The sequence below is a fragment of the Acartia tonsa genome, chromosome 12, assembly GCF_053477335.1.
Source record: "Acartia tonsa isolate MP-2025a chromosome 12, ASM5347733v1, whole genome shotgun sequence".
NCBI lineage: Eukaryota > Metazoa > Arthropoda > Copepoda > Calanoida > Acartiidae > Acartia > Acartia tonsa.
In genome coordinates this window covers 30001079-30021379 of record NC_137271.1, presented here as the reverse complement: position 1 = coordinate 30021379, position 20301 = coordinate 30001079, and the positions used below count along the sequence as shown (strand labels likewise).

The window sequence follows — 20301 nt, the reverse complement described above, 5'->3', positions numbered from 1 at the left end:
ATTTTTAATTATGGCCTCCCCCCTCCCCTCTGCATTTTTATTCTAATTTTAAGAACAAAAAATCCCTCCTGAACAACAATTTTAGAGTGATCAGGTAGAGGTTGCTGGACATTGAATTGAAAAATCACACTGATTTCAAAATTTTATATTTTATAACCTTATTAGTTTGATTAAAACTTTTATTAAATTTTAATTATACTTTACAAACTTTTTGTATCCAAACTTTCCTACCAATTATTCCAATATACAGAAATTTGTTTATCATTATTGGGGATGTACATCAATTTGCACTCCATTGTCTTATCCCTTAAATTCCCTGGAAATAATACTCTAGAAAATAATAACAAACGATCTCTAAATTTGACATCAAGCTAGTTTTAAATATATATGTTTTTAGTAACAAGGATGACAATATTTGTATCAAAAAAGCAAAAAAATATTTATTATTTGAAAGTCTCCAATTAGTGTAATGCGCATTTTGTAAGATAGAATCTTTATAATATTCAGTTAAACGTTTTCCCCTTATTTTCAAAAAGTATTTTTCAATCATTTAGAACTACTTAATAAAAGATCTTATGAGATAAGACAATGAAAGATAAATCAATGATAAAAAACTACGTATTAAAACTTTTGGTTGATAAGTTTGTCCACTGCTAGTTTGAACCACCCAATCACGATTTAATATAAGTACCCAAAGATCTTACGCCAACAAATTAGAGAACATACTTATTAGAACTTTGATACGAATGACCCCACCATTCCTGATTTTCGTGAGAAATAACAAATTTTATTTAATTTGGGTAAAGGCGAACAGTTGTATAAATAGAAAAGCAGTACAACTAAAAATCTAATGTTTTTAAAACCTAAACTAGGGGACGAGATGTGTCTGAGAGAGAAACAAGGATGACAACATCCATAAAAGCGAAGCACTGAAACGGTAGGACAAACGGACATTACCACTAGTATAGTGTCTGAACTGAATAATCAGAATATAAAAGTATAAGAGTCGAAGCAAAATTGTAAGTAAATTTGTTGAAAAACTGCTTGATACAGGATAATGTTTAAGGACATACTTACATTTTTAGGACTTGATTATAAAGTTGCTTCGCTTATAATATTGTACTTTGTTGTCCCAAGAATCAATATACCAAAAATCAGATCAAACGGATAATTAGATCTTATAAAAATTTGTTGTTAAAAAAGTAGAAAAATCAACATGTTTAAAATAAACGTACGAACATTCTGGTAATGATTATAGAGTTGCTACGCTTTCTAAATCGTACTTAACTACTATAGGAATCGCCATGCAAAGTTTGAAATCGATAGGACAATTTTAACATGCCTAAATTAACGAATAAAAGCTATCTATCTCGGACGGACGTACGGACGGACTAACCCTAATTATAGAAAAGCTTCGCTTTAAAAAAAGGAATAATGGGGGCGACAGCGATAAAAAATGAGTTTGTTTACGTTTTGTTAAGCCAGGGTTATCTGTGACAGGGATATGGCGTCTGAAGAAAATATATAAAATTCTCTACTTTTCTTTCGGTATTATTTTATGTAAAAGTAAAAATTATAGCCAGAAATTTATGAAGAAAAATTATTTAATTTTTTTTAAATTGAGCGTTCCTTCTCCATTTGCTCTATCCCTACATCCATGCAGGGTTATTCATTTAGATGGATAAATTTCACATTTAAGCTAGGGCACTCGCAAAATTTCGTAGTATTTGAAAACTTTATTGATTTATTATAAAAAAGCATCTAAGTGCCTGTTCAAGAATAGAACCCCTCAACTTTACTTTAAAATTGAAACAAAGCTTTCAAAAAATTCAATAAGCTTTCTCTATCTAATATGATAAAAAAAAAACATCAACGTTTGGTTCTCTCCAAGTGCCTAGTCGTAAACAGTTACCCTCAACTTACCTTTACTTTGATATTAAAATAAAAAAAGAGGATGGATTTTAGATGTGTTAATGCTTTATATTAGATTTTTTGCCAGGCACAAATAAATTAAGTATGGCGGGGTTGGGGGGGGGGGGGGGACTTAATGGAAAAGTAAACAAAAATTCGTCTATTCTCATCATGAAATAAGCTTATTTCTTTTAAAACTAATTAAAGCATATTATGGTTATGCTCTTTTTTTTCACCAAAAAATATCTTAAAAATGCTGAATATAAATGCTTAAATTTCAAAAATAAGGACTGTATAATGTAAGATAATCAAAATTGCTGTATATATTTAAGCTTTTTTTAAACAAATTTTGTAAAAATACTTTTGAGGAAAAATCCAACAGAAATTGCTGTATATATCTAAGCTTAATTAACAAACACTAAGGAAAAATATGACAATTGAATCAAAACTATTTTGCCTCCCATTTTAAAGTAAGCGACATCTTTTTCTATATTTTGACTTATGAAATATATTGACTATTTTTTTATGGCTAGTTACACACAAAAGAAATATTTTTTTCTTCTGCTTTTTGAGAAAAAAAATGTCAATACAATTTTGCAAAGAAACTACTTTACTTGTGGTTAATTTGGAGGCAAAATAATTTTCATCAGGTTTCATATCTCTCTCTCTCTCAAAATAATGCATACTTAATGTATAAAAATAAATGTATTTAGCATCATGGTAATACTAACTTTTATTTCACTGTAAATAATAAAAAACATTATTTTTATTTTATTTTAAGTTATTTAAAGTATTTAGAACTTTATTTTCTAGTTGTATAATTATTATTTAATTTATTTTATATAACAAATGAAATTGACTTAAGGAAGAGTTTATTTCTTATTAAGATTTAATTTCTCATTTTATGATTTTTAACAAATAAATTTTTTGTTGAACATATAAATAAAGTTTAGCTTAAAACCTGCAGCGTATTGTGTCTGTATAAAGCTTTTTGTATTTTTATCTAAACTTAAATAAAGAATATTTTAAGATTCCAGGTATTATAAGTACTTGAATAAGAATTGTTTCACTGTATTTGAAGAATTTTTGGGTTTGAATTAAACTTTTCATATTTTTATAATAAATTTCAAATCAATATTGAAATCAAGTACATTATTTTTCTACAATTTTAAGTCAAGATAAAATTAAAAGCAGTAGATATACCCATGACGAGAATGCATATCTCCAACGAGGGTTTTTACTTTCAACGATTACATGATATAATTGTATAGGGCAAACCTTTAAAAAAAAGTGTATGAAGGCAAGACAAGGTTGAAATGCAATGTTTTGAATGTTTGCTGTTGCTGACAGATGGCTGAAGATGTGCGACTGGGATGTAGATCCCCCTGGCCCAAAGATTCACAAACCTAAAAGAAAGTTCTCTCTCTCTCCCAGTGAATCAGACTTCCCGGCCAGCCCAAGATACTCTATAGGCAATTGTTTTCAATATTTAAGTCAATAAAATAGATTCATAACCCTAGATGGTCGGTCTGATACAAAAATCCGTCAAACTTGAATAAAAAATAAAAGCTGAAGAACTTTTTTGTTTATTTTTAGTTTTCAATATTTATTCTAAGACTAAATTTTTCTACGGTATAATTTCCCGACTATTAATAGCTGATTCATTATGCGAATGGAATGAAAGAAATAACTGATCTTTCATCTCAAAATTTGTACACTTTGTAACCAATAATATTGCCGGATTTTTTTTCCTTTGTTTTCCTATTAGCTGATATACGGGGTATGTATCTATATCTTTTATTTGTATTGTCAATAATACTTGGTATTAGCGTACAAAGCGGTGCTGCGCGTAGTGTTCTAGAAAGCATTGGTTCCCTTACTCTATTAGTAACATGGTAACTAGTGGCTGCATGCACCCTATAATCTATTTAAGAGAGGGCAATACAATAGCCTAAAACAATCTCAATACTGATATTTAAAGATATAGCCTTAAACCATCCATAGACCATTTTGATGCTTTCAATTTGTTTCCAGTTAACAATCAGGAAAATTTATTCCTTGACGTTGAAGGTTCAAAATTAGAGCAAATTAAGGGATGTAGTATGTACGTGGAGGATTTTTGACAAGGGGAAAATTTGTCGTCAATTTAGGTAGCTGATATGGATATCATTTATTTGACAGTTCGTTCATCAAGTAGGAGCGGAAGGGACGTGGTACAGGGTGTTATTTTAGCCAGCTGGGAGCCTCACGCTATAAGAGTATATGAAAAAATTGGTGCAACATCCAAGTAATAATAGATCTATGCAAATTATAGATAGTATATTGTTTGCGATAAATGAAGAATTTCCGATACTTTTTCTTCTCTAATATGCATTAAAACACCCAATAGATTACACAATCTTGTTCTGTCAAGACATTCCCCTTAAAATCTCACTTTTTGATTCTTTAAAAGGTAAGCAAAAAAACATTAAACAGTGAACTAAAATTCACTTTCCGAAGATTAGAAATAAGAATTATTTTTATTTCAATTACATTCTCTTATATAAAATAGATAGAAATTACTTCTTGGGTTATTTTCACTCCTGTACCTCTTTTGTTTGTACACATTTTTGTCATTAAGCTTAGCAACAGTAAGATTATTCTAATAGAAGTAATACTTTTTTGAATTTGTGGCATATATGATGCACGACTAAACATCTGTTTGAATCGCATTGTATTGTGGTGGTCTAAAGAAGATTAAAATTGCCATGCCGGAAATCAATAGAAAGTTGTGGGGAGGGGGGGGGGGGGTAATTAGCAACTTCGTTTTCTTGAGTTGGTAATTTATGAAAGTTTTAGAGATTAATTTAGTACATTTTTCTTTAAATAAAAATGAAAAGCATATAGAAACTTATTATAAGAGGTTTCAGGCACTCTATTACTTTAAATCTGTTGTTATTTTTCACAATTGAAAGAAAAAATACAGAAGTTCTATTGAGCACATTGTGCTACATTATTTCTGCTTGTGCAGTTTATATTACAATTGTGCTTATCTGTCTGTCTCGCATTTTTAAGATTTTAATTTTAAGAAATGGAAATTTTTCCCTATAACTTTCTACCTGTTAAAAGTAGCATTTTCCTTAATAAGTGTTAGGATTAGTTTTAGGCTGTGTTTTCTAACTTATTTTTGCGTGCATTTTTAAATAGGATTGTTATGGATATTTTGTTCCTTGATTTAAAGGAATGTGTCTCCATGTGTAGTGTGTACGTGTTAAAATAAGATTTAATTTTATGAAGCTTAAAAATTAAAAAAAAAGAATTTATAAAAGATGAAAAAGTGAAACATTTCAATTATCAAAGTTAACTGTCTGTATGTAAATTAGAATCTCAGAAACGGCAGTGCGTATTTTATTTTGTGTTCTATTCCTTTGTCCTTATAACAACTGCTGCAATGTTAGGCACGTTACATAGATTAGTATTTGAAATAACTTCTTAGAAATTTCCATATATAATAGCATTCAAGTAAGTTTCATATCCTACAGACCGTCGGACCATGTGAGTTATATACTGGATGCTCATTGGTAATTATCGAAATAAAGGTCGTGCTGTTAAACGAACTTTTGTGTATGGGATATAGACTAATACGTTTCATTTAATAAAAGTAGTTCAGATAAGACTTTAATAAACATCGCATATAGAATGATTGGACAGTTACACATGGATATTTAACATACTTAATATGCTATCACAGGGATAGGTAAACTGAAACTTCAAAAGTTATGATGTTTAATAAAGATTTTAGTTAATATATGTGTGTGCGTGTGTAGCGAAGATTCTAGCAAACCACAGAACCGATATCATTTTCTTTTGCCATGAAGCGTATTGTAGTCTCAAGGAAGGTTTATAGCTACTTTTGGGGAACATACTTCAACCCTGCAAATATAAATCGCCTCTAGAAAAAAAAACCCACCCCACCTCTCTAACATAAATATTTAGGCATTTACTTTGAAAACATAATTCATGGCAGTAACTGTAAATTGATAAGAAATAGGCGGCCTTGGATAGATTTATTTATCCAGCTGCCATTAGCAATGCTGCAAGCCGCAGCTGTAGAATATCCAAAAATTTCAGACTTAATTGGCCTGCGGGTGCTATTATCATATATACCCTAAAACTGAAAATGACATTGACAATACGTATTTTTCGAATATTTGTCGCTGTGTGTGTGTGTGAGTTTTAAGACGTCATAGATAAGGCTTTGATATTTGAATAAACCTGCGCACATTTAAAAACAATTTAAATTTAGCAAGGGCTCTTTTTCTATTGTAAATTTGTTTGCATAAAAAATCAGGGATAAGTGGATTGTTACATGGATTGAAAACAATGTATGTTTGTATAATAGTTTTTCAAAATAAACCCTGATATTTTTTAAGGTCTTTTTTATTGACTATTTCTTTTAAATTAAATGGCTGTGGGTGGAGCAGGGTGGAAGGAGGAAGGGGGTAATTAAGTATATAGTTTTTGTCTTTATCTTCCCCCCCCCCTTGATGATATTTTTATTCTGAACATACTTTTATACAAAAATAATTTAACAATCATTGATCAAAATAAATATTCCTTCTTTAAACTAAATTATATGACATTTATCTTTCTCTTTATCCAAAAAAATCTCCTGTTTTCCATTCCCTTTTAGGGGCTTACAAGGTCCCTTTGAACAACATGTGAACACCTTTGAATTAGAAAGAAAAACAAACTTCATTTGTTTGGAATATTTTTAGCTCAGGCGCGGCCATTAGATTATAATGATGATTAGAATGTCTGAAACACGTTTTTTCCTCGCTTAAATTTTACCACCTTTGTCAGTATTCTATCTGCTTTTTGTTAATAGAACAGCGCTTAGATAACTTTTAGATTTGAGTCATGCAATCAAAGGTTTGTTGTCTGTTGGATGTTACATTTTACAATAAATGGGTATTCCCCCCTCACTCTAATTAAAATATGATTATTGGTGAAAAGTTGGAAAATTGCTTTTTTGAACAACCCAATCAATAATTTTAAGCCAACGAGAACATGTGTATAAAACTTTGGGCACCGCTATCATGTACAATCAAAAGTCCCCTCCTCCCCGGATAGATTTAGACTAGTTACCCCTATGTGCTTATTCTAACGTAGTTCTATTACAATTGCTTGTGCAAAGACCTTGAATTTTCTATATGTAGATTATACAGACTGAAGGGTCCTTTTCAAAGCTTTATGATTCATTAATAGATTTATTACCCTAGATGATTAATCAGACACAATAATCCGGAAGTAATAAAACTTTTTGATTTTGTTTATGCGATTCAATCCCGTTTTACGAAGTAAAAAATATCCCAAGAAAAACTTTATCCTTTTAATTTTTTTTTAATTCTAAATGATAACTTTTAAGTTATATTATCAAGTATAGCGCAGTGGCATCTTAAATTCCAAATACTTTTCTGACAATTAAGAAAAAAATTTTAAGTCTATTTTTTTTTTCATTGCTGCAACCCTAGCATCTAGAGTCTTTATTCAAAGGCTACAAGATGGACAGAAAAATAGGCTAAAACCATCCCAAAGCTAAATCTAGAAAATAAAATATTCTAAAACTATCCCAAGGCCTATGTTATGCTTGCCTGAAATTGGGAACCTGTACATACAAATAAATAAAAACTTTCAACTTTATACATATAAAAGGTTAAAGGTACTGTTATTATTAACTAACTTGGCAAAAAAAGTTAGAATAATGATATTCATAATGTTATATGCATAAAAATAGAACCATTTTTGATATTCCTCAAAACTTTGTAAAATATTTGTGCATTGATTCAATAAATTAGATGAAAAGAATAAAATCTATTTTTAACATCTAAATATGAAATAACAAGAATGAGCAAATCATGTTTATTTTAGTTAAAATAACATTTGTTCTTAATTACAGAACTTCTTCTTCAATGATGATAATTACAGTATGGCATTAAACAATAAGATGCCTCAAAAATAATGCTTTTTATTACAAGTAGAACGATGTCTGTCTGTCCGTCTGTCTGTTTGAAGCGTGAGATCTCAGTAACCGCGGAACCGAATGGGCTCTACTCTTCAGGAAATATACCTACTGGTCCTGTGGTGGTTTTAAACTTTTTACCTTGGGGAGTTGGACCCCCCCCCCCCCCCCAACAAAAAAAGTAGATTAAAAGATTGAAAAGAAAGCGTGATGGATAACCCATAAAATTATGGTTCGCAGCACCAAAATATGTATGTTGTTTTTCTTAAATTTGTTCCAAATAAGTGGTTGCATCTCCATTTTTTTTAATTACCTCTTAGGGAAAAAAAGCCTCTAGAGGCTAGGGGCGAAGCCGCTAGTTAATCTTAATACCAGTAAGGCAAATCAAGTTAAAATTTCGCATATATAACTTGAATATTGGATGCTTTTCCTCAATTTAATAATTGACCAGAGAATTAGAACAAAAATAAAGGGTTTTGGTATATTTTTTTTTTAAAGGAAATTCTAAAAGTAAATTATAGAGTAGCATTGCTATTAAAAACCCTCGTGTGCAAATCAATGTAAAAATATTGCATCAGTTAACTTTTAGACCCATAATATGCAAAAATTTATTATTCCCTCTCTAATTCTGTGGAAAAAGGGATAGATTTATCCTTATAAAAAAAAGATATATTTCTGTCTGTGTGTAACGATGGATCTTTCTTACCGCTAATGTAATTTGGTTTAATTTAATTTTCTAAAAGGTCTATAAGAGATTTATTATTTTGGGGTAAGGTATGCATACCCTTCCAAGATAAATCAAAGACAAACAAAGTCCCTCAATGACGTCATAAAAATGAGGGATGAGGAGAGGAGAAGTGGGAAAGAAAACCGTTAGAAAAGAGATGGATAATCCCGCGTTTTTATGACGTAACATGCTGATTTTTTAGGGACTTCCTTTGTCTTCGAAAAATCGTTTTTCATTCTCCTTCAAATTCAAGTTACTAAATGGGGATAGGAATAAATGTGCCGTTGAAAAATTTTTAAGAAACAGCTCTGAAATCCTTATTAGGTTGGACAAATTATTGTGGCTGATTGCCTATCTAGGGTAACTAATCTATTTTAATTTTGGCCCATAGTTGCTATTTGGTAAACGCCTTTAGGTTTTCTAACTTTTTATGCAATTTAGACTAATTAGACATAGAACTTTTAATTTAACATCTAAACCTTTAGTAGAAAGTCATGAAATATCCATAAAACATGAAATTATCTTCATATATGAAATATCTATACCTGTATAATCCTAGGTATAGTAGGAAGTAATGAAATACCCATAAATATGAAATTATCTTCAGTTATGAAATAACTATACCTGTATAATTCTAGGTATAGTACGAGCAATGAAAATACCCATAAATATGAAATTATCTTCAGTTATGAAATAACTATCCCTGTCTAATTATAGGTATAGTAGGAAGTAATGAAAATACCCATAAATATAAAATTATCTTCAGTTATGAAATAACTATCCCTGTCTAATTCTAGGTATAGTAGGAAGTAATGAAAATACCCATAAATATAAAATTATCTTCAGTTATGAAATTACTATCCCTGTCTAGTTCTAGGTATAGTAGGAAGTAATGAAAATACCCATAAATATAAAATTATCTTCAGTTATGAAATTACTATCCCTGTCTAGTTCTAGGTATAGTAGGAAGTAATGAAAATACCCATAAATATAAAATTATCTTCAGTTATGAAATTACTATCCCTGTCTAGTTCTAGGTATAGTAGGAAGTAATGAAAATACCCATAAAATATCAAATTTACAAACCTTGTCAGCACGAGTGCAAAATAAACATTTTTATTCTTGCAAAATTTATTTTTAGCACACTCAAACACACACACACACACACGCATATGGGAGGAGAAAAGTTTGGAGACCTTGAAAATCGTATAATATAAGTGATACAGGGTTAGGTCATTGGCTGAAAAATTTTTTTCTTTTTCTATGAAGTATTTGTTGTATCATAGCAAAGTCTATTTGTTGTGCTTTTTTGAAATATTGAGGCTTCACCCATAACTTGTAATATCTTTAATGAACCAATCAAAAAACTATCTGGAATTTTTTTGGGCAATCATGAGATCTTAGCTGACATACATACAAGCAAACAGAAAGGTATCTTACTACCTCAGTATATAATACTAGCGGCCGCGCCCCTAGCATCTAGGAGCTCTAGTATAATAAAACTATTTCAAGATTCAACTCTAAAAATTAATTAGCCTAAAACCATCCTGGTACCTATCAGATCCTTCCTTAAAATCGATTTAGTAGTTATTTAAATCTTAAGGTTTAGTCAAACAACCTTACTACTTTATAATAAGACTAGTGGCTACGCCCCTAGAGGCCTCTAGTGACACTTAAAATGTTTTTTTTTTAAATACGATACCTTTTTGGGATTTCATTTGGGAGGGTGGTGTGTCCCTCCCCCAAAATAGTCATAAACCTTCCCAGGACCTATGAGAAGCTATCCTGTTAAGGAGAACCAGTTCGGTTCAGCAATTAGCGAGATCTTTTGGTACAGACACACAGACAGACAAACACACATCCTGTTACTTTATTATAAGGATAAGTAATATGCACACATTATTTTATTTTTAGATTTTCAATCTGTTTATTCCTGATTAAAATGGCAAAATGATGGGTAAAGGAAAAGGGCATCTCGGGAACATTTGCGAATAAACAAGAAAAAGATTAAGGGCGAATGACCTCAGATTTTGAGTTTTAGTAACGTTGTTACCTAACAAGCTATATTTGACTTTATGTAAAGGCTTATCCTGAGCTGGATCTTTAAATCATTTAGTGGTGAGCCGAGCCAGATCTGCCTCGAGGTAAGCCAGAGAAGAGCCACAGCTATTGCTAAAAAAAACGTTGATCTTTAAAAGATTTACGACTAAGTGTGGCCAGATCACTAGCGACACTCAATAAAATATCCATATGTGACGGTACAATTTTATAACTTTGGTCGTGTCAGTGCGGTATTTCATGAGTGTTGCCGGTGAGCCGTAGGCGAGCCCCTTAGTGGGCCAGATCACCAATGCCATTTCAATTTTAAAGATTGATATGAGGTGAGCCACTTTCAAAATCGGCTCGCTTGTGGATCGGCTGGGGCAGATTGGTGATTTAAAGATCCAGCTCTGTAAAGAATGCTTTGTTTGTATGTAAAGATCTCGCTAACAGTTGAACTAATTATGATCTTCATTATAGGGAAGATTATCATATGTTCTGGGATGTTCTTAGGATATTTTATTTAAGTATAAAAAAGTTTTTAGGCCATTTTTCTTTCCCCCCTTTGAATAAGTCCTTAGATGCTAAGGGCACAGCCACTTGTGAATTGAATCAAACTTGAATCAAATCTTAAAAAACTTTTTTTATGTCACTCGTCTGAAATAGCAGCATAGTCATAAATGAAATACTTATTGTGAATTTTCATTTTTTTGTAGAATTTTCAAATGTTAAAAGCAAACTTTAATATTTTTGTTCATTGTTTGTTTTAGCAATTTTGTTTTCAAAATCTTTCTCTTTCCTAATTGATATTTTTGTTTCTAAAACACATCAATACTATTTATAGATTTACATCTGGAGAATCTATTTCATTTTTGTCTCCCAATGTAGAGGCTGCACTCCTAGCATCTAAGTATTCGAATGAGTAAGGCAAGTAGGAAAATAAAACCAATCTTAGAAGAAAAAAAGATAAATAGTCTAAAACCTTCCAGTGACCTATAAGAAGCTTCCATAAAATGGAGAACTCAATCGGCTTAGAAGTTATCGAAATCTAAAGCATCATACGAATAAATGCTACTTGATTTCTTAAGTATAGGGGCGTGCGAAGATATTAAATAAGGGGGTATACAATAGAGAAGGCATTCACTTAATACCTTGTTTTAGTTGGGTGTTGACACCCCACTTTCACTCGCCACTGATTTTAAATTCAAGTAGAAATTGTTTTTTTGTTCAAAATTACAATAGCTCCTAAGGGGGCCTTAACCCTAAAAACTAAAACAAAAAGTAATCAAATAAAAATGTAAACTAACACCACCCCCCCCCCCCTCTAACCTTATTTTAAACATATTTCAATATACGGAGGGGTTTTTTTGCTGGCCTAGGCCCTTTGAGGGGAACAGCTGTTTTTGGGCTGTTTTTCTTGAAAACAATGCTTACTGATCAGATGATAGCCTGCCGGAGCCAGATAAACCTGACAAAGATTTCCTCAGCCAACTTTACTCTGGAGATACAGGTAAAACATTTTATAAATCTTTAAATAAGGAAATTAAGTGCTTTTACACAAACTGCCTCTTAAACATTGATAATGCCTCCAACTTATTTTGAAATGAATTGAAAATTAGAAGTGGGTTGGGGTATAGTTTTTTCTCTTCTATTAATTACCATTCGGGGCTATCCAATATCCAATATAACACAACCTAAGCTAAACGAAAACTCCCCCCTTTTTTAAAATATATTTTAAAAATAAATATATTTTATTTGACTACCCAAATAGCGGCTTTTAGCTATAGGGATAAGGTATTCCAAAATAATCTTTTGAAGTATTTGAATCTTGTAATGTAGGTGGTATGGATGTAGCTATTATACCAGAGGATTACTACTCTTACCTGGAGGGTTGGTACAGGTAATAAAATTATTTCATTTGATTGAATTTTAAAAAAGGTAATTAATTGTCATGTGATAAAGGTAATACTTTTAGTTAATCTACTTTGAGTAGAAGGATCAATATAAAAAGGTGGGGTATTGTATGGTATGGTAAGAGTATTTTTTCATTTAGTCCAGCAGTTTACAAGATCGTATATAACAGAGTACTTTAATCTATTGAATTTTTACAGAGACCATTTTAAGATTTTTAATCTTAACTAGGATGGTTATAACTTAGCTATACTCTGTATTGACGGTCAAACGGATGGTCATATTTTTGATCAAACACTTTACAAAAGTCAAACTGCCACGAATTAAACAATTCTGGGCATTTTTCTGTTTATCAGTAAAAAGTAAATTTTGTATGCATTGTACATATATTTTTTACTTTAAACCATTTAATAAAAAAGCGTGAAATTTCCATAAAGTAAATTGTAAATTTTCCTGACTTGAATTTTAAAAGATATTTGTAGATCACATCAATCGCTTCTAATTAACAGTACGCCAAAAATTTACTTTTTTCTTCAATTCAATTGTTTAAGAATTTGGCCTAAAATTAGACAGAATGGGAAAGTACAAATTTTTGCAATAAATTTACAAACAGTTATATGGTAACTGAGGAAAAAACTTTTTTAAAAATTATCAATAGTTGATTGAAGGGGTAAAATAAACAGTATATATTCGGATGTTATGGCCTTTTCCGGGAATAGTTTATATATTAAAATAATTTTTTTAGACACTTTATAAAAATAAATTCACATTTCTAACATATAAGTGTAACACTAGGAGTCTCATTTAAAAAATAAGTAATAATATTTGTTTTATTCATTTTCTATTCTATATTGATATATTTTTAAGTATAATGTTTCAAAAGTTTATTTCAAAAACAAAATCTAAAAGACATTTTTTGATATTTTATCAGTGAAAGATATTTTCTAGTATAGTTTTTGTTTCGGCTAAAAGGTAATATACATAAAAGTTAGACCAATAAAGTTTTGAGTAAATTTAGTAGTTAAAATATTTTAATATCTCTCTGTTTAAGGAATGACTAAAAGAGATAGGTTTTAAGCTATTTTAACAAATCCTCACATTTCTTCTGAGCGAAGGAATAATGGTTTAACAAAATACGAGGACTCAAATTTCTGTTTTTTTTATTGAGAAATTTGAGAAAAAATTTATTTTTAACCTTATTTAAATTATCCTAGATGTAGCTAATACAAAGAATAAATAGTTGGGTTGAAATTCCACGAGATAAGCAACAATTCTAACTCAGACTTTAAAAAAAAAATACAAAGTCAAATTCTTATTGAAGCATAGTTACTCAATAATCAACATGTCCTTTTTATTTGTCCTGGCAAATTTAGATTGATTCTTTTAAATAAAGTCTTATTTTCTGATGTTATTTTATACATTGAATTAAAACAGTAGTAATAAAAAACTACATTTAAGATAAAAACTGTTATGATGTAATTACATAATCAAATAGCAATAGCAATATATATAGAAAATGGTAAGTTAGTCTCCTTATAGAGTAACTGCGCTTCTACCAAAGGGTTTTGAAAATTGAATATGATAAAAGCTTATTTCACCCAATAAAAACTAAATAAAACTTGATATATATGGATGGAAATACCATACATATATTAATATTCTTTTAAAATGTTTGTCTACCTAGGAAAAAAGCCTAATTAATTTAAATAAATGATAAGGTCAAGTAGCTGCATTTCTCTTAACAATAAACAAGGAAAAAATTGTGTTAGGGGGCGAAGCAATAATAGAAACTACAAATACACATTTAAATAATATTAAGAAAACTTTTTATTGTGAACCAAATAGCATTTTACCCCCCAAAGTATTAGCTTTTATTGGTCGCGACTTAAAATTAGACAATTTCTAGGACAAAAATAATAAAGTGACTCAAAAAGGATTGACAGAAAAAAATGACAGTCAGACAGACAGACAAAACTCCTATAGAGGAGCTACTCAACTAAAAAGTACATGGAATGTATACTTATCAATTGAGAAAATTTGAAAAATGTTTATAAAAAGTGGTCCATGCTACTTTTCTTCAAAACACACACATTAAAGGGATAGTGTGTTCATTATTTTGTTAATTTCTGGACATTGGACATTCAACATTTTCATGTTTTAGAATAGTGTAATTGTATTAAGTAATATTAAAATTAAAATAAATACATTAAACTACACTTGTTTGTGAATGTAATCATATAAATGTGTACAGTCTTGAAAAACATCTTTAACTTTTTAAAGGGAAAAATTATTCAAAAATTTTTTTGGTTAAAACACATTTTCCCTTTAATCTCGTGTAAATTGTTTATTTGATCTCTCTAGATCTGACTTATAAATCTTTCAATAAATACAGTTAAATATATTTATACATATCTTACAGATAACGTATACAAATAAAGTATAAATAATGTAATTTTTACAAAAAAAATTTTCAATTTATCGATAGGATATCATACTCCAGTTTTAATATCCGGTGGATTAGAACTAGTTCTCAGACATACTGAAAAATTATGTACAGCATCGTATTATAGCCAATTTTCTACGTATATAAAAATGTACAATCATAAAATTAAAACCAGTTTTTTTAGGCTTTGCCTTCAGCACATCGGGGCTAAGAAAACTGGTTTTAATCTTATAATTGTACATTTTCTTATCCGCGGAAGAATGTCTATAATACGATGTTATATTAACTATTACCGGTTATTCTTTAACTTTTGTGTACCTAATAATTTTTTTGTTGAAACAAAGTAAATTTTAACATTAACAAATTAGCGTTCACTATGCTACATTATTTAAAAGCAAAGCTTCACTTCATTTTCAAGTAGGAATTCCACGTACCTCCGGTATTTTCAGCAGCGCAGCTGCCATATAACTAGGATACATCTGTACGTCTGTTTTTTAAACACTAAGTATCTTAATTCACTAAAGCATGTTGGAGTTTTTATATATATCAAGTTATAATAACGAACACAGTAATAGTGTCTAACTAATTATGACGTAACAAAAAAAATTAGCCAATGAGAGGCCGTTATTGACCAATGGTGAAATTTATAGTTGCCTCTCATTGGCTATTTTTTTTGTTACGTCATAATCAGTCAGACACTATTACTGTGTTCTATAATAACCTCTCCCTGTAATAATATTCTGTAATAAAAGTGTTATATTTTTTGTTTGAAGCTAAAGATATCTGAAATGGTTGTAATGTGCAAAAAGCTTTACAAATACCTTAGGTTGGTTTTAGGCTATTGAGTTGTCCTACTCGCCCTTCCTGGAACTAAGGGCGAAACTTATGGTAATATATAATGCTATAATTGCTAGATTTTAGATAAATTTCATAATTCAATTTTTTTTGTGCAGGTCACAGGTGAAGGGTCGAGTGGCCGCCGCCAAGACTGGAACCATTCCAGGCCTGGGGGTCCCAGGTTCAGGTCCTCCAGCTACCTTTCCATTTGATACTCTGGCGGCCGCTTTGCAGGAGGATGCAGGTGTGTATCTATCTATCTAGATATATATCTTTCTATCTCTCCCTCTATCTATCTTTTCATCTGTCTATCTATCTATCTATCTATCTTTCTATCTATCTTTCTATCTATCTTTCTATCTATCTTTCTATCTATCTTTCTATCTATCTTTCTATCTATCTATCTATCTATCTTTCTATCTACCGTATTATTTGTCTATGACTTGATATATCTTTCTAAAATCAATCAATATTGCTTTTATCTCTTTAAAAAATATAAAAATTTGGAAAATTTCTTAGGCGTATTTTAAGAACTATGTTACAGCATAAATACACTTTTCTAAAAATGCAAAAAAAATGATTAATTTTAGAGTTAAACGGAATCCGCAATTAATCTTAATATGTTTCGTTTCCTAGAATTAGAAATTATAAAATATATGAATCAATCAATCAAGCTACAAAATTATGATCTTAGGATAGAAAAAAGAGGTGAAAAAAGATTATTTAGTAATTATTGAGCGGATAAAAAAGTATAATTGACCTGAAAGGTCATAAAATACAAGTTGACCCATGAGTATGGCTGGCATGGCATATACGCATGCAAATTTTTCACAAAAATTGTCAGGTCTCTCATTCGTGTGACGTACAAGTAAATGCCAATAAATAATTTCTTAGAAACTCTATATTCTTGCCAGTAATAAAGGAATAGGTTATTTTTTATAAATATATTTATGCAGAAAAACAATGCAATTTGTCGTAATAATGATTTTTTTTCAATTGGTAATTTCCCTAAAGTGCTAAGTGGAGTACAGAAACCTCATCCCTTTTTAAAAAGCAAATTAAAAATAAGTTTGGGAATATGTTTTAGATTGTTTATTAGTTTAGGTCTGGTTAGGTAAGGTTATATTGAGTACTAACAAGCCCCGCAGGTTTAGGGCACGTCAGGTGTCGGACCGACAGAATGAGGGCCCCCTGAAGGGTTATATATGTAAAAAACTACAACAACCCCCTCCTATTTTTTTTATTCCTTTTAAAAATAAGTGATAGATACTTAGAGCGAAAGCCCAAAAATACACCAAACAAACTTTTAAACCCCCAACTTTTTTCGGGTCTTTTTACCGGCTCCCTAATTCTCGAAAATGTTTAACTGTGCGCATTTAGCACAAATGATATATTTGTTGGAAATTGAGAGACAGGTTATTTTTCCAACTTACACAAGGGACACAGGGATAGGACAATGCAGAATTAATTGTTGAGAAAAATTGGCTCATATGTGTTGATAATTCAATTAGGGTTTAGAAGAACCCTGCGGGGTTGAAAACATGTTTTAGAAAGCAAGAAAATTAGCCTAATATATGGAGACCAAAATATAGAGAGATGCAATTAATATTTTTTTTTTCATTTACTATCCCAGAATTCCTGAGTTTAAACAAAGTATAATACACTCAAATTAGTTTATTGATTCTTAGAAATAGTAAATTCATGTTTTAAGCCCTTGGCAATTCGAGTAAAGTAACCAATGACATAATACCCTGGGATACCTAATAGGACAATGAACGATAACTTTATATTTATTTCTAATGTTGATAAACAAAAGAATATCTAAGGGTCTTTTGATTAAATTAGCAGTTTATAGCAAGGTATTGCACAGATAACAATATTTAGATTTTTAAGTATATATTTAATAGTAACTATATTGAGACATACTCTTAAGTTACTGTAGAAAAATGCTACAAGTTGAAACTTTATCTATGTTAACTGTAAATGAGTTAAGGCTCTAGAAACATAATTTTAAATAAATTAGAAAAAAAGTTTTAGTAAGTAATAAATAAAAAAATTGTATTACTCTATTTAAACTTTTGGTCAATAAAAAAAGGATCAAATACATTTACCAAAAAATCCGTTTTATTAAAAAAATACAACTTTTTTTTTAAAACTTTTGTGAAACTCTATCGGGAAAAAAATCAAGTAACAATAAACAAATTTAACTTTTTATTTTTATTTTAACCCTCTATTGTAATACTTTACAAATGAAAATTATTTTTTTAAATAAAATGTGTCGATTAGGGGGAGGGGATGGTTTTCGGGACCCTTAAAAATTTAAGATGGACAGGACCACCTTCCTTTATCCATTTGGCAAAACTTTTTGCACGCCAATAATTTAAAGTAATTGTCAACAATTCTGAGAAAAACACAACATTCATCTGTCTATCTACTCGCAAGAACCATGTATTGGACGGTATTGTCAATAAATCTTTTATTATTTCAGGAGGTGATACATCCAGCACTAGCAACCAACAACCTTTATACATTCCAGTTTCTACTTTACAGGTATTATCATTCAATCCAATGTATATTATTAATTGGATGTTAGACCAGATTTTCATGTTCTCTCTAATAAGTAAACTCGCAGTATGCAAATATGATGAGACCCACTTTTACCGCATCCCCTCCCCTCCTACTAGACAATCATCTCACTACTTTAGTACAGAAATGGTTATTAAAATTATTTGTTTAGGGTTTGAGATCAAGTTTACCTGGCCACCTACCTTCTATAACAACAGGTAACATACACAACATTTTGTTGTGTAGAAATTTCTACCCACGTCAATCTGAAAAAAAAACTTGTATCACTATTACAATTTTTTCAATATAAATTTTTTGTATGGTTTCAATTTTGAGTAGAACCGATTACATATGAACATAAACAAATTTTATTTATTAAAAATATAGAATTTATAAATAATTTAAATTTAGGCATGTGAATAATTAGATTTAGATAAAAATGTATAAATTACACAATTAAACATATTTAAAATTACATAAAAAAAAAATTGTCGTTAAGGTGTTAGGTTCGAGTCTAGGCCAAACTAACATTTCAACTAAAGACGTATAATATTCCATACTGCTGCTATGTCAAGCGCGATTTTAATAGTAGAAAGAATGCAATGGCCCTCAAACAGCTGTAACTTTCCTATGGTCATAAAAAAGACTTAGCTTAAGGTTTTAACTCAATAATCTCCATATAGTTTCGGCCGCAACTTCTTAATGATGTATCTCGCCTGTCTATAGGTGTTCAAACAACTGCACGCAACTTTGAAATGTTAGCCCACAGGGAAGGTAATTGAGAAGCTTAGCTGCAAACAGACCTTAGTTTTATAGTAGCTGCGCTACTAATATTTATCAGAGTATAGTTTTGTTTAGTATTAGTGTTCCCTTCTTTTGGGGAAGGGGCTGTAAATTCTTATTGCAGATATATGGGTTTATAATCTACTATTAGACAGTAATAAAATTCGACAATTTTATTTGGGATGGGGGGAGAAGTTGTGTAAAATACCAGAAAACTTACTATTTACAGGGGTGAGGTAGATTTTTCTTCCTGTAAAAATCAATTGTAACTTTTGTTATTAGGATTTTTCTTTATTGAAACGGTTGTAGTATGTTTTTTTTACCATAAGTGAATATTTTATTTTTTAAATATAGTTTTATAAAAATGATAAGCTGAGATAAATAAATGCTAAATAATGACCTTGTTACATGAAGGGAACACTAATACCTAGCCATAGATGAAATATCTTAGAATTAAGTTTTATTTCTCTAGATTTGGTTAGTTTTATATTAAGGAGTGTTTTTTTTTATTTTCAGGCATATGTTGATAAAAATAGTCTCTTTAGATGATATCATTTCTTTTTAGATTTCATGAAATCAAATTAAAAGCTTAACTTATGTTTTGCTTTTTTTAAAATTAATAATTGTTGAAATATTCAGGTTATAGTATGATAAAAAGGTTAATTTAGACTTTGGACAAAGGACATAATTTTTTTGACTTATTTTTGACTGACAATCATAATAAAAAAAGGAAAATTATTACTAACAATAAAATATTTTTTTTTTCATTTAGATTTTTCTGTAAAAAGACTACTTTTCATTAGTTTGTTTGAAATCCGTAAAAAGTAGTATATTGTATGTCTGTCTATTATAATCTAAAAAAATATATTTAAAAAACTGTATAAACTGGGTTTAAGTGTCCATTATCTCATCTTTAAAGAATAAGTACTCAATTAAATATCATGTCTTTTTATTTATAAACCAACTGATATTTGGTTAAAATAAAACAATGAAACACTGTGTATTGGGCTAATTAAATTGAACTTATTGGACTTGTTGAAATAAACTGTTTTGATCACTATGTAAAGTTATTGGTTCATAAAG

At 29.9% G+C, this 20301-nt stretch overlaps 1 protein-coding gene across 4 annotated transcripts in view; it reads left to right on the top strand.

Moving 5' to 3' along the window:
• LOC145334575 (uncharacterized) overlaps positions 1 to 20301 on the top strand; it is an 80219-nt gene that overhangs the window by 5580 nt on the left and 54338 nt on the right. For 3 of the 4 annotated variants that reach the window (XM_080180073.1, XM_080180072.1, XM_080180070.1), the window contains exons 3-9: positions 3262 to 3383; positions 12121 to 12189; positions 12519 to 12579; positions 15987 to 16114; positions 18359 to 18420; positions 18608 to 18653; positions 19162 to 19209. In XM_080180073.1, the coding sequence (XP_080036199.1) occupies positions 3262 to 3383; positions 12121 to 12189; positions 12519 to 12579; positions 15987 to 16114; positions 18359 to 18420; positions 18608 to 18653; positions 19162 to 19209 (536 nt within the window). The remainder of the gene's footprint in view (positions 1 to 3261; positions 3384 to 12120; positions 12190 to 12518; positions 12580 to 15986; positions 16115 to 18358; positions 18421 to 18607; positions 18654 to 19161; positions 19210 to 20301) is intronic. The other variant, XM_080180071.1, reaches the window with a different exon arrangement.